The sequence below is a fragment of the Cupressus sempervirens genome, chromosome 5 (assembly GCF_028749045.1).
Source record: "Cupressus sempervirens isolate cs-2001-9-10 chromosome 5, ASM2874904v1, whole genome shotgun sequence".
NCBI classification, from domain to species: Eukaryota; Viridiplantae; Streptophyta; class Pinopsida; order Cupressales; family Cupressaceae; genus Cupressus; species Cupressus sempervirens.
The window spans coordinates 691,932,424-691,948,600 of NC_143122.1; the positions used below are offsets into that span (position 1 = coordinate 691,932,424).

The window sequence follows — 16,177 nt, forward strand, 5'->3', positions numbered from 1 at the left end:
ATCGATTTTCAATTACAAAATAAGAATTTGCTTTAACATTTCTAAAATCCTCTAGGCTAAATTTCAACCGATTTAATGAGATTTTGCAATTCAATCCAATTTCAATCTTGCAATACAATTTCAATTTTTTAACAAAATAAATCCTTTTCCTGACAGTCAAAATTCAAACTCCAAATCCATTTCACTATCAAAAGAAAATTTCTTTTCACCGAAAAAATTTCAAGATTTTCCAAAATGACTAAATCTAAAATTCATTTTGAAAATGCTCAAGCTATACAATTATATCAAATTTTCAAAAATCCATCTAAGTCCAAAATTTGCAATTTTATCTTGTCAGATATTATTTTACCCATCAAAAAAAAATGTTGTTGTATCTGTTAGGCCTAAGGATAAAATTACATGTTCTGGAAAATCAAGTTTCGCACCGAGTGAAAACAAATCAAATCTCTCTTCTGCCCTGAAGGCATCCAAGGTGTAAAATTACCAAACACCCACGAAAATTGCCAAGGCTTGCCTGAAAAAGGGGGTCTCAAAAAATTTTGGGGTGATGATGTGAAAACCTCACAAGAATACTTCAATCAACATTTGAACAACGATGGATTCATTCTAAAGCTGCAGACAGATTTGATTTAAAAAAATCTTGCTCATAGTAACATTCATAAAAGATTCATTCATTTGAAATGGTAAGCGTATAGTAGATACGATCAAAGCTCTTTTTTTATAAAAGATCTTACGAGGATGGAATTTCATTAATCTAATTTTGTTAAGGAAACCAATTCAGTTAGGCACATTCGTTTGGAAAGGTGTATAATTTAATCCTTCATGCTGGATTCATGTAGGAAACTTATGCCTAAGTCATAGAGTGATCTGAACCACTTTGTCTTGAGCCATAGAACCTGTCTAATGGGACTTGATGTGTTCTCTTCACACCATTGGCCCATTGCAAATGGGGACCCCCTCTTTTCGTTTTAGCAAGTAGGAATCTTTGTCTTGGGCGGTTTTGGTTGGGAACATTGTTTTTTCAAGTCTCCAAGTTCGGGGTAAGTTTGAGCAATTTTGGCTCGTCGGGAAGGCATTTTGGCTCGTCAATTTGTGTGAGCATTTTGATGCCACTTAAGAGGAATTTCCGTAGCCTAAGTCCAACTAGAAAGTGGAAGTTTGGTCTCAAGACTCCCAAAAATCTCAAGACTCCCCCTTTGGTTAAAATGAAGTGCAAACACTTTAGGAGGCCTTTATTCGTGGCAAACTTAATCATTGCAATATTAAAACAATGAGAAGAAGAAATTGATAATTTTCCAAAGGATTTTCCTCTTGGGGAATTTTGCATCTTCGGAAAATTTCCAAAGCCCAACCATCGTCCTTCGTTAATTTGCCAAAACCATCCTCAAAACCAAAAAAAAAAAAATGAGAGAGAAAGTGACGAAAATTAGAAATAAAAAATAATAATAATAAATGGTTTTGGATTGGGATGAGATTAAAATTTGCCCTCGCTTTGCAATGGTTGGTTTAAATTGGGATGAATTTTGTTTATTATTGATTTGATTTTGTTCTTAGATTTTTTCCACAAGCTTAATGCTTTTCTCCTTTGTTTTGCAATGTAAATTCAAGGAGAAGGGCTGAATTGAAATTCATTCTTGGAAAATCATAGTGTTGTTGGTGCACATACCCTCCATTGGAACACCAACAGAAGCTATGGAGCAAAGTGATGATCAAGGCCTCAAAATTCCAAGCGGATACTACAAAGAGATGGCTTGAGCCCGAGGATTCAAGTGAGAAGGAAGGATTCATGGTGAAGCTATCAACGCACAAACTCAAATTGAAATCAAGACCAAATTCAAGAAAGCACAAAGTATCCAGCTACATGAGGACATATCCAAGGAAAATCAAGAGAGATCAAGTTCGCAGGTTCACGAGAATGTATGCAATTCAAGTCAATTCCAAGAGGAAATTCCAAAGGATGATGAAGTGACAAATGTTTGCCTCCTCCAATTCAAAAATTTCAGTTTCAAGCATAGTCAATCAAATCGTGCCAAGTGTCCCATTTTCTCATTGGCTACCAAAATCATTGTAATTTTTCTTATTAGCCCATAAATTGGCGCCTTCATATAATTGGTTGCATATTGGGCAACCCTAATTAGGGTTTGTGGGAAGAAATCTCAGCCCTTGATCTTGAATCAATCTTGGCCCTTCATTGTAATGGAACTACTATAAAAGGGCAAGGCCTTCTCATTTGTAATTCATTAGATGAGATTAACAAGAGCTTAGGAAATTAGTTTAGCAGGTGAGATTGGAGAGCTAGAATAGAGTAGGCTACCAACTTGATGAAGTTTTTGCTATACTGCTTATCAAAGTAATTGATAATTCATTGTTGGTTCTTCATGGTGGATTACTTCATATTGCTTTGTAGTATTGCATGATTTCCTCAATCTTTCACTTGGAGTACATATTTTTTCATGTTAAAGTAGTTTAGTTGAATGGAAGTTATTGTGGATGTTTTCTTGTTTTACTCAAACAAATTCAGGCCAATAGCCTCTTGCCGAAGGTAAGGGTGCATTATGTGGTAAGCTGATGTAAACACTTAACTTCAATTGATGTTCAATCTTTGGTTTGCATCAAGACGATGGGATTGGAGAAAGGCTATTGATGTGAAAATCATTTATGGATTCCTTAAAAGCTTACACTAGGTGGGTGGAGCCACTAGTGTGATTACATCTAGTAGAGTCCAAGTCATCCATGATTCCTTGTAGTCCTAGTTAGAGGTAGAAGTAGTAGTAGAAACTAAGCTTAATTTGAAGTGAAAGTTAGAAAACCAAGCTATATTTTCATTGCATGTTTTGAAGCAAAATCTCTAGAAGCCCAAGAGTTGATATCCATTGAATGAATCATGTAAGTCCCTTTGTGATAACTAGCATCTCACATCATAAAACTAATTGAAGTTCACGATTAAGAAGGAACCTTGAAGTCATTTCATGATCTTACTTTGCAAGCTTAGCATGAGAGATGACCTTATATCAAGAGAGGATTGAGTGTTTGGTGTTTCTCCTTGAAACATTAAGTATTTGATTTTGCGTGTTGTAGTGGAACAAAACTCACATCAACAAGACTGAACCTTCTTGAGGCCAAATCATTGATTAATCTGATAGCTGCTTAAGAAATAGCAATGGGATGGGTATATGCATTTGCTGAAACTTGTGATACCTTAGAATCTAAAACCATCAAGATGTAGATATCCAAATTATAGGGCCAAGAGAACCCTTAAATGAGTCTGGTAGTAACATTGACTACATAGAGAATGTGCTTCTACTTATTAAAAGTAAAACCTTGGCCAAGGTGGTACTCTACTACAGGTAGTATACATCAATCACTAGAACTAGTAGTATAGTATCTAGCAAGGTCACCTAGTCTTCGAAGATGTCCTTGGATGATTGGCTACTTGAGAGACTTGTCTCTGCCCAATCATATATCTCAAAGCAAATCGCATCCCCTCAGAAAATTGGTTTAAGACATGACTTAATCATTCCTTGATTCAGATAAACAATTCTTCCTTAAATATTTAAGACAATGATCTTAATGGTGAACAATTTCCTTTACTTTTCTTACTTCTCATATCGAATTATGTTTGATTACGATATTCTCCTGTTAGTTAGATATTGAAAACTAGTCACTAATTTATTTTATCATTCTAATATCTAAGTTTATTATTGGGTTGCCACCCATCATTATGACATAAGATTAAAATGCCTCCTTTGCCCGTTGAGTTAAGAGAGATGGCCTCATCGAAATCTTCTCATTATTCATCGAGCAACAACCTTCAATTGATACTCTGATCATTAACAATACTAAGCTCTTCATCATGTGCCTTTACTTGTAGACACAACTTATCAAACTATGATTGATAAGCATAATAGGTATTGGAGTGATAAGAATAGCAATGTTACTATCACCATATATAGAGTTGCCATTTTAATCACTGAATACAATATAAGAAGCTATCCATCAAATCGGGCAATAGTCTCTTAGACTAATCATTCACTTAATTCCTTATCATCATCCTTAACCATGCAGCTTTTATCTCTATTATCTTGAGTCATTTAGTTGCTGATGTTTGAAGACTACACATAATTGATGCTTCCATAATACGTATTTCTCTGTACATAATATCTCCTTGTCAATGAGGCTTGATATTTGTTTCGATCGGCCTTGTTTGGTTGTAATATCATATTTTTGTTCTCTAATCCTTGTATTAATTGAACTGACCAACAAGATTAGTAATTGTCTTGTATAATTATTTACTGATTTTAACATTATCATTTATTTATTGAATTATCTTTTAGAAAGAAGATATCACATAAACTATTATTGCAAGCATAAGAAATGTTTTCTTCGAGATAAAGACACTATGAAATTATTGTGTCATATTCAGCTATAGCAAAGCATTCTTCTCTAGTACTCAGCCCTAGAATGCAAAAACTTCACATCTTGTCCACACAATATTAGCTAAAAAGAGATTACATAATTCATGCATCAATTCTTCTTGCGCGAGCTTTGTAAAGGTGATAGGAAGTGACCCTTAGAAAATTTTAACATCAACATAACTCTCTCTTATATATGCTTTGATGGCATCCACACGATCATCCCAGGATCTAATTTAAGTGCAAGTACCCAAGATGTTGGTCTGTTTATTTTTTTAAGGAAACCTTTTTAAAGTAATATAATTCCACTACTACAGGTTTCTCAAGGACATATTTCTTTCAATCATTTTTTCACAAACATGCCTTGTCTAAGATTCGGCATATTGCATACAAGCTTACCCAATGTGCATGAAGAGAGAGAATAATTTCATTATTTAGTATTCCTCAGCTTCTCAACCATTAAGTTGGACTTTTGATCAACTGACTATTTTTCTATTACTCAAGCATTTCTTGGAAGTAAAATTTGAGAATATATGAATATAGGTCTAAATTTACAGAATCTAAGGTGTATAGGTCTAAATTTACGAAATCTAAGGTGTCGAAAAGGAAGTTGCAGAGCCATAAGCCCCAGCAATCAAAGCATGAATTAGTTTGAAGAGGAAAAGAAATTTAATAGAGCTAACTGATACTTAGAAAAGAAAAAATACAAGAAGTTGTAATAAAATAACAAATTAAGCATCCTATGTCAGGATGTTTGGTTTCAAATCTACATGCAACAATTCATAAATGATAAATGTGCACCTTAGCTTTGAAAAGCATTTTCCTCTCACCCAACTTTCATCAACCTACTTTATCTAGTATTGTGCAATTGTTTTTCTCTTATGCCTTTCAAAATTGCCTTTAGTGTATGTCCTGGAATCATTGCATTCCATAAGACCACATTTCTTTGAGCACTCTGTCAAACAGTTTGTGTTTTTCTATCCTTCCACATTTTGCATGAATGTCTACCAGACAATTGCAGCTACAATAGTTGGCAAATTCCTCTCTTCTTAATGCTTTGATGGATGTCCCTGCTTTTTCCCCACATCTACCTTATCCCATTCAAGAGCAAACGTAGAATTGGCTCCCATTTCATCACAGGCAGAGGCCATTGACAATAGCTGTGTAAAGATTTTGGCTTTACACCTAATAAAATGCCTTCTGCTTTTAGCCAATGACCGATACTTCTAGCATAGGGTCATGGATGAGGAGAGTGGACATTAAACTGCCTTAATGGCGTGATAGGAAATTGTTTATCCATGGCATGCAAACCCTCTCTCTCCCCACCTCCCCAACCATACCTTTTTGTAACTTATCTCTTCATCCTCTTTTTTGTTTCAAAAGTCAGTTTAATAAGCGTTATTTTTTAAAATTATTTTAGTAGTGCTTGATCATGGGGGATGTGACAAACTGATCTTCACTGCCTATAATACAAATGCAGATCTTCCCTAGTTTTAATATATAATAATTATATTCTGCCTTAGCATTTCATTTCTCGGCCTAACAGTCATCACTGCCACTGTTAGAATATTCACTGAAAGGCCTCTCCCAAATTTTCCAGGCCCTTGTCTGAGCACTTGATATCAAGAACCGAGAAGCGGGCAAATCCCTTGATCTATCAAATGCCTAAAGATACCCTTTGGTCCATCCGCCTCCTAAGGATGACAAATAAGCTCCCTTTTGAGTATCTATGGTTTTAACGGATGTGCAATAGGATATATTACTACTAATAGTCTAAAAGAGTTGAATCCTGCCATTTGGACCTTGTCTCACATGCTGACATGAAAAATGCCTAACATACAAGAGAATAAATGAAAGACATCCAGCAATAAGTGGCCACTAGCCTAGCTTACATGAAAGACTTCCAGAAACAGATAAAAACATAGGCAGTAGCCTAGTTAGTTTAATATGTTAAGCATGTTGATCCTGACCACATTGGTGGTTTCTCAAGTTAGCAGTGCTATTTTACTTCAGCAGGAGACATTCACTTACCTATCATTGCATAATTATTTGCAGTGTTTGTAAAGTAGGCTGCTTCTACAATTGACCAATGGATATGAAACCAGAAACTGCATTACTTTTACATTTCTGCATTCTTGTTGATATTCTATGTATGTAAGCCATGCCAAACCTCAAAGATACAGGTAGCTGACTAACAGCGGCATTTACTTTTTACTCGCTGTGGTTCAGATTCTTTGAAATAAAAAGCTGTCAGAATGTACCTATCAATGACTAACTACATCTACACGTTTTTACAGCAAACATGTATCCAACAAGATTTGACAGAAAAATATTGCTCTCATCCAATTTCTTACCTTGGTCCCTTCTGTGGGAAAACCAAGCAGTCAACCATATGATGAAGCTCAGGAACATCAACAGCACGCAGGACTCTAATGTCACCCGGATGAAAGCATGCATTTTTTGCAACCACTACTTTCCCTTGCAATATGCATGTGTTTTTGTTTGTATTGAATCCATATGTGGAAATCCCGTCATCATAAAACTTTATGTTAGTCTTAGAAACTTGGATAAACACCTCACCATAGTTCAAACTGTTGGTTTCATCCAAGCATCCCATCAAAGACCGGCCTTTTGCGACATATATCTGTGACTTAGTTCTTAGCAATGAAAATTGATATCCTCTGTATGCTTGAAGTATCATTGAAAGATAAGGCTCGCTGTTTGGACTATATCCTGCCTTTAGCATATCAGTCAGACACTTCCGATCATCCTCTGAGGAAACTATATGTATAGCATCAAGAGCCGTTTCTCTATTGACCAGTACTTGATCTAAATATGCCATCATCCTTCTTTGTATGCGCTCAAAATTCTGATCTGGAATGCCCAGAGTTGACAACAATGCAATTAGCTCACGGTTCAAAAAAGTAGGCAAAAACCTGCTCCAGTTTAAAATATCCAAAGTCGTATTATTTGACTTAAATCTGAGCATGCTTGGTCTTAAAGACAGCTTATGATAGGAAGTAGGGTCAATTGCTACAACACCTTTGTAGCCACCATACCTTATCTGGAACACTGAAGGAGGAGGCATACTCAATCGACAAATATGAGCTATCTGCTTTGCCAGACGTAAAGAAATCTTCCCGATTCCATCTGAATAACAGTAGTTGATACCATCTGTATGAACATAACTATCAGGAATAAGGGAAACTTCATGATCTCGAACATTTAATGTTTGCCTCGAAGAGTTAGATGGTTGCGCCATTTTCATGGCATGTATGGCTGAATCATTTGTACAGTGGAAATCTCCCATCCATTTTCTGATGGTCTTGGCAGTAACTTCGTCATTTGAAGCAAACATCCAGACTGAATTTTCCCTCAACTGACTGGCTGAGAAGCCAAGGAATTCAAATCTTTTGTTGCCTATTGTAATGCCTTCCTTCAAAATTGACAATATTCTATCATATACTTGTGATCTTTGTGGTCTTGCATGAAAACCATATTCAGTTTTTGCAGTCAAAGCAATTGAATGAAGCTTATTAAAGTCCTCCTCCACAAAAGAGACTTTGAGGAAATCATCAACATACTTTGAAAAATGCCTCGTCACTCGACTTGAAATATTCAAGTCGGGGCCCAAAAAGTAGACCCTAGTCGGAGTAACTAGGGTCTGATGGAATTTCAATGTGCCATTATGTCCAGAAATTGTCAGAGACTTCAACTGATTTTGACTAGTTTGCAACTTCTTTACTTGATTTTGAAGCCATGTTTCTGGGTTGAAACATGTCGACTTCAATTTATGTAGTTCTATTAAGGCCAGACATATGTGCAAAGCTGATTTCTTCTCATTATTTAGCAAATCAAAAAAGTGGCAATTCAGTGTTGGGCCACTGAGTATCCCACGATGAATAAGAGAGTTGATTTGAAACAGTATCTCATAAGGCAGATTAACACCCTCTGGAACATTAACAGTTGGAACCATACGTGGAAAAGGAGAAAATGAATTGCCATTTTCTAGAATAAGTTGCTCTGCCATTGTTCTATGCAGAGGCAAGCTTTCAATGATTTTAGTAAGCTCGATACCATCAGGAAGTTTCAGACAAAATGCATTTGACTGTCCAATGCTACAGAATGCTGAGAAATCTGTTGTCCTACACCAGATAATCTCAATGTCCTCTTTGCAAAATTTGTAAGGATCCTGGTCAACTATCAAACATGATCTCTGCACTGCAACCTTCTTAAAAATTCTTGGACCAAACTGCCACTGCAACAAAAACAAATAACATCATATGTTAACTTTTTAGCGTTCTACTCCAAGTCTGCAAGCACCATAATATTTGTAATAAAAAGATAATTGCATATGAAATAGGAGGTGAATTTAAAACCTTGCCTGAGCAGCAAAATTTGATATCCCTCAGAAATTGTATACCTTTTTAACAGTTTGTGATAACAACTGCCTTTTCCTCATTTAACAAATTCTTAGTTATCAAAGGTGGGTGTGATAGAAAGTCAGCATGTAAGCATGCTTAGAAAAGGGTTAAGCAGCAAACAATAAGTAAGAAGGCTGAGGCACTTCTTCGAGAATCTAGCATCATGTGTTAGTATTTAATGTTACAAAAATTACTTATATGTCTTCTGTTCCTATTATTATCTCTATAAGTCACACATCTTTTTAATGTTATTACAGTTTATGTTTAAAAGACAAAATATATGCTATAAGCATTTGGTTAGCTCAACCACTCAGAATAAGACTTTTCCAGTGCCAGGGACGTTGAGAATAAATATTGAATTCATATGATATTAATTTTTAAATGGGCTAGCGAACTGACTGATTTTGATCTTGAAAATTTTATGGTTAAATGGGTTTTGAGTTAGAGTAGTGCAAGGATGGGAGATTTTTAAGAAGTTTTTTCATCTATATCAGCATCGCCAGAATGCAATAAGTGCTAAATAGACCATACATTCTTATAAGTCATAAATCTGTACAAACCACTACTCATATAATATGAATCAATAATAAAAATTTGAACTGTAATATACCATTTATTAATAATGAACATGTTAAAAGCAGAATTTAAAATTGATGTTTGACAAACTAAATGGCACTAAAGCATTAATTAAGGCACTGGTTCACGGAGAAATCTCCAATTGTTAGAAGACATTTGCCTGCTATCAGATTCAACAACATCCTAGGTCAACATAGCTTTGAGACATGGCAACACAAGGCTTGACCATGCCATAGCTTAAGCAATGAAAAAATGATAATGCATTCAATGGTGAAGGTTTAAGGTGGTATGCTACAACAGCTTGGAAATCTTAGTTCCGTACTAGAGCCTTCCTTCACACTTTTATCATACTCAAATTTTATAAGCAAGTTTGTGGTAAAATCAGAATTAAAGAGGATATGTCTGAATGTTTTAGCAGTAACATTGGAGTCAAATAATGGTGTGTTCTATATTCTACATTATTTGAGTTATATCTTGACAGACTAGAAGAATGGCTTTATATTCAATATATTCTTATAGAAGAATGCTATATATTTTGTATATAGCCAGCCTTATTCTTATTATGAAATCTTTTCATGGTTTGAAAGAACATTTGAAGGCTTTAGAGCTCTTTTGCCACAAAGTTGGGAAGTAAGTGAAAACCAGCAAGATCAAAATTAAAAATGTTTTTCTTTAAAACGAAGAAGTAGCATGTTAGCTTTATCTTTAGGGAAAGCTTGTTGAAGAGAGTGTCAGAATAAAAGTACCTATGAGTTGGTTCCACAATAAGCTCCCTTAAGATACATGTAGAACAAAAAGGATTCAAAGCAGATGGACAGCTTCTTAGCTGCTTCAAAACAGGGGCAGGAAACCGAAGCTGTGGGATTGGAAAACCCTCTTTGCTTTGTTGGTCGTGCTGGTTGTCCTCTACGATTGTGAGATTGGGGGGAGTAGTATGTCAAACCTTAACTAGAGACAGCTAGGAAAAATCAAAGAACATTTAATCATCAATACTCTTAAAGTCAAATTCACAATTCTCTATGAGATCCCGTTGAATGAAGCAAAGATGTTTCCAATGGAAGCATCAGTTATAATCTATTTGCTAAGCTATTTAAAAAAATCTAAAACATTAAGAAAAAAAAATAGCTGACCCAAAATTATTGTTCAGAGGAATTAGGACTATTGAAAGAAGAATTGGATGAAGCACAAGAAGTGGACGAGCAAATGGGACATTAATGGGCAGGAATGTCTTAATATCAATGAAGAGACATAAAAAAAAATTGTGCAAGAAAAATTCAAGACTTCCATGTGAGCAAAACAAATAGGTCAGAAAAATCACACTATATCAAAAAGTTCAACCCTATATGGGAACATAATGGAAAGGCTTATTTAAAGGCTGCAATTGAGTCAAAGGCTAGAATTTTATTTGTTCAGTTGAGGACTGGGTCTCACCATCTTAGATGTGACACACACAGATGTCCGGTCACCAAGAGGAAAGAGAAAATTTTGCATTTCCTACAGCAAAGGAATGGTTGAACAACATTTCATACCAGATTGTACAGCACATAAAGATATTCGTACTCAACTTGGAAACATCTTGCAATTGAACTGTCTAAAAGAGATATTAAAACAAGGGGACTTCACTGTCTGAAAGAGATATTAAACCGACGGGGCTTCATTATATAATGGATTTTATAATCAAGATATAATAGAAACCCTGTAATTAAAAGAAACTTTGAAAACAGATTAACATTTTGTCTCTTCGTCCTTATCGAATAGACATCATTAAAATTCAATCATTTTTTAACACAGCTTGGTGGACCTTTGCATTCTGAACACAAGGTTTCCACAGGGTTTGAAACCTTTGAAAAATCCCCAATCCGAAGTTTCTACCCGGGCACAGCTTTGGCATTTGTGCATAAGCCATAGGTGCTAAGAGATTTAAGCGTATATGGCAATTAATAGCTAAGGAATCCAAGCATGTGAGAAGGACTTGAAGGGTTATTTCAGAAATTTAGTACAAAGATTTATGGGTAGGCCCGAGAACAACGTTTTAGCTAACGCTCCTAATCCACCTTAATAGTATGAACCGCGATAACGGTTTAAAACAGACAAGTAAATGTAAGCTGATTATAGCCGGACAGAGATGTCGATAAGTGCTCAAAGTAGAACTTTGGAAATTAGCTACGAGATAAGTTATGGGAAGAGATTTATGAACAGATTACATGGTTAAGACCACATTTGAGCATTTGTACTTAAAGAGCATAGGACAAATGCATAATCTCTCTACAAAATAATTTAACTTTAACAGGATGCAAAAATCACACATACCTGTACGAGAATAGCATGTGCCCCATTTTCCTTCAAAACGCATGAGGAGATATTAACAATGTCATGAAAGTGAACCGCCAACTTATAGTCCACACCATTTTCAGTAACGAAAAAGTTAACCCTTTTAGTCTCCTGTTCAAACTCAGAAAGCACGTCACTTGCAGACCATAAAACACACAATGCATTATGGTACACTGGGCAGCCTGCAAGAAGTTGAGTTTTACATATTGAGTAAGTAGTCCTTGGGAACATGTCCGTGTCCGCGGTGGAAACAATTAAGTTTTCATTCTGAAACAAGAGAAGACTCAATTGGGAAAGCATGCACAATTCTTTTCTTGAATCAATGCTCTCAAATTGTACCTTACCAAATCCTCTGGACCTCCTATTCATTCTGTCTGTTTTAATCTCGCAACCGAAAACACTGCCCTTACCTGTAATACCCTCCACGTACTCCACCAGTTCCGTTGCAATTGCTGTTATTGGTATGTTTGAAATTTGAACCGTGCAACTAATCATGATTAAGCCACTCAGCACTCTACTAAAATTGAATTATTTTTATTACTGCGCTACCCCTCCCAAAACCCAACAACAAAGACTGAATATAGGAAATTTGTTTCTCTTTTCTCTGGAATACCCTGTTCATGGAGCTCGTTATAAATGAGGTATAACTTCTATAGATTCCCTATATTTTTATGTTTCATAGCATTATACCTCCCCCAAGTACCGCCTCTTCAGATTCACAAACCAGCTTTGTAAATTTTAACTTCCTAAATCAGAACACAACTGGACTCGCGTGTAAGCAAATACTTATCAAGTCCATTAAAACCCACAATTTCGCGTTTAAGGCTTGCTCCAGTGACGCCCACATCTGCCAACAACCCAAAAAAACAATCTTTTTAAGTCTTCGGACAACCCAACTCCATTACCATACACAGCACATGTTCCCTGTCCTCAAAACCACGCATGCACATCTTTATAACATCCCAAACATCTCGACTAGCTATATTTCTTTTCCTCTACATCCTGACTCCAGCATGCAAAACCATGAGCCACATTTCTTGGATACCATGATAGAACACCTAACATAGTGTTTTATATCTCCGCTCCGGTTGCATTGCAAAGACGACTGCTGATATTATACTCTATATACCACTCTACTACGTCACAGATCCCACAGCCCTTAACCCAACTTGTAATCCCAGTTGGGCCACTCAGAAATACATTGTTTGGATACTGTGTATATACCACATCATACTGGGGTTTACTAGATCCACCGAGAAATTTATGCACATAGTTATCATAGCACTAGTACTCTTAGGTATGCATCCAATGCTTTTTCATGTCAACCGCTGGTGCAAGATCCTACAGCACCAGACGAACATATTTCCGTATACAAACTGAAAACCCAATCCTGTACGGCCAGCGATTATTCTTTTCTAGATTGTAGTTACGAGAGAGAACACAAAATTCATTTTTACATTACTAAATTCGCCTCAGCTCAAAATGGAAGCACATATCCATAAATTCAACCATCTGGAAAGCATATTTTGCTGGTGAAATCTCTCCGAATCATGAGCTAAACGCGGGGTTGGATCGAATGGACAAAGAATACGTGTTGCATCTCTTGAATGGATGTCTGCTTTTATATATTTGTCATTCGTTCATCAACTAGACAACCGTGGCAGTTTTTGTTAATATGATTAGACTCGCTGATGTGGTATTTAATATTTAATTTAAGACAATTTTGGGGCATTTAGGAGCATATCTCTTTTTTTTTAAATGAAGAGAGATTAATTTAAGTATTCTTTTTAAATAGAACTTTTGAGTTGAGTTTTAAAGAGAAGAGGGGAAGATGATTTGCAAAAGTAGTATGATGATGTGTTTGCATTTTTTATAGATTTGCATCTAGCAGTGTTGTGTTACTTGGAATGTATTTTTTAATGAAGTTTTCGATAATAGTGTTTGGGCAATGTTCATATATGGGCGCATCCTTTAAGCAAAGCATGAAATGGACATGTTCATTTCCTCGGTTTTGGAATCCAATTACGAAAAAAGTAATCTGAAACTTCACCAAATATTTTGTGATTCTTTAGCATCATCTTTTGAAATGCCTCGATTATGTGGTTGAAATAGTGACTGCAAAGGACTGTGTTTCTTCTAATTGGGCAATTGTCATTGGTAGTTTGTATTGCAGCTTGTTCAATGTCTCCCCATTTGATTCCTACCTGTGCTATAAACATTTGTTGGGTATTTGCAATCTAGTTTCAATTTGCATGGAATGTTGCACTCCATGTTTGGTGCCCAAGTAATAATGCTTGTTCAGTGTTTCTGAAAGGCAAATATAGCATTAGCTTTTCTCGACAATAGTTTCCATAATTGATATGCGGGCTATACCTTACATAACATATGATAAGTGGTCTTTTTCTCTTTTTTGTATGTGTTGCATGGCCAAGTAAAATGTTGTGTACTCAACTAAAGATAAGTTGTCTAAGTGTGTTGGTCAATGCATATACTTGTCAACTACAGAGGCATATATAATGTTTTCAGAGTTGTCCGGTTATTTTGCAAGCAACTTTAGACTTTTTAACATTAGGACTCCATTCTCTGGTGGTGCAGTATTAACAAGGATAGTTTTCCGTGAGCTCTTATGCAGTGGCAATGAAAGGACAAGGTGGACGGCTTGTCGACTAGACATTTGTTGATAGTTTAGCAATGCGTTGCCTAATTTTTGTATGAATTGCACCTTGTCATTATAAGCATATGTGCATTGCTCTCGTACCTATCGAAATGCAAGTAGCAGTGTTCGATATTGCTTGGTCATGTATGAACTACAATAAGATGTTGCAGCGTATGCATCTAAGATAAATTGTGTATCTATGTTTGCATATCATAGTTGGGGTACCTCTTTGGCAAACGGATTTATCCAAATATCAGTTGGGAGTCGTTGCAGGAGGACAATTTTCAGTGTCAATGTCGATTGCAATATCAAGATGTATTCTATTTCATTTATTTGGAAATCATCTAAGAAGTTCTCAAACGTAGTTTCCTTTGTTTTTTTTTTTTGTTGTAATTGTTTGAAGATGTTTTTCACTTTTTCTTTAAGGGTGCTAGCAGTGACTGCTAGGGGCTCTAATATTGTAGTCCTTCTCATTGGGGGCAATGGGAAGTTGAATCAACAAGATGACATTTTGTATTTTTTGTATATTCTAGTATGATGATGTGTTTGCATTTTTGATAGATTTGCATCTAGCAGTGTTGTGTCACTTTAAATGTATTTGTCAATGAAGTTTTCGATGACAGTGTTTGGGCAATGTCCATATATGGGCGCATCCTTTATCCAGAGCATGAAATGGACATGTTCATTTCCTTAGTTTTGGAATTCGATTACGAAGAAGTAATCTGAAACTTTGCCAAATATTTTGTGATTCTTTAGCATCATCTTTCAGAATGCCTTGATTCTGTGGTTGAAATAGCAATTGCAAAGGACTGGGTTTCTTCTAATTTCGAAGTCTAGGTCTTTGTCTTCTAAGTTGTCATTGTCCCCAACAGTAGAGGGCATTGGGCGCAATTCATTACATAGTGGGACCCAAAAATGTTCTGCACTTGTTTAGGTGATGAAGAAATTCGAGGCTCAGTACCACTACACCACTTCATTATATGTTCCTTGAATACACGAAGCTTCACAATGCATGGTCAAGAAATAGCCCATGACCATGATCTAATGAATACAATTATACTCTGCCTTCAGGAAACCAAACATACGACACAAGATCAGCTCAAATTTCTCAGCATACGTTTCAACTACTATTTTGCAATGTCCATACGCAGGCTATTGACATGTCATGCAAAAACAATTACATCACTACAAACAACAATATTTGCAACAAAACATTTGGAATCAATAACCACCAATCTCTTGCATCTTAGAAATCAACTACGCATCACAAACATCTACATGATACCAAGAGCACCTATTGAAGAGCTTTTTAACCTTATAGAAAATGTCATTTCCACATTGCCACACAATGCAAAGGTCATCATTACTAGAGACTTCAACATTGACATGTTAAAATGCACCAACTCACAATGACTGCTACTTAGTTCATGCATTCCCATAGATTCTATCTAACCACAGACAAGCCAACAACAAAAGTTGGAAGCTCATTAGATCACATTTGGGTTCATAATATTGACATGTCCCACGCGAAATTCACTATACTAGATGCATACTGGACAGACCATAATGTTGTATCCTTACAATTTCACCTACAACCCACATTAATTAGCATATTGCATCTAACACAACAACTTCTTCCTTTCATAATTCTTTCATCAACATTTCATTTGCTACCAACTTATGCACATGTCTCTAACCAAGCACTGATTAAAGAGGATAGGTTACCACATAGTACAAGTGCACATTGCAATAGATTATACGCTCAACATATTGATATA

The 16,177-nt window shown here is 35.9% G+C and overlaps 1 protein-coding gene across 1 annotated transcript in view; it reads right to left on the reverse strand.

Annotated features, from left to right (window-relative positions):
- Positions 1 to 13,339, reverse strand: part of LOC149557845 (putative RNA-dependent RNA polymerase 1) — a 67,675-nt gene extending 54,336 nt beyond the window's left edge. Inside the window, exons 1-2 of the mRNA XM_089832322.1 lie at positions 11,723 to 13,339; positions 6,767 to 8,670 (exon numbers count right to left, since the gene is read on the reverse strand). Coding sequence (XP_089688448.1) covers positions 6,767 to 8,670; positions 11,723 to 12,238 — 2,420 coding nt within the window. The 5' untranslated portion in view covers positions 12,239 to 13,339. The remainder of the gene's footprint in view (positions 1 to 6,766; positions 8,671 to 11,722) is intronic.
- Positions 13,340 to 16,177: the final 2,838 nt, after the last annotated feature.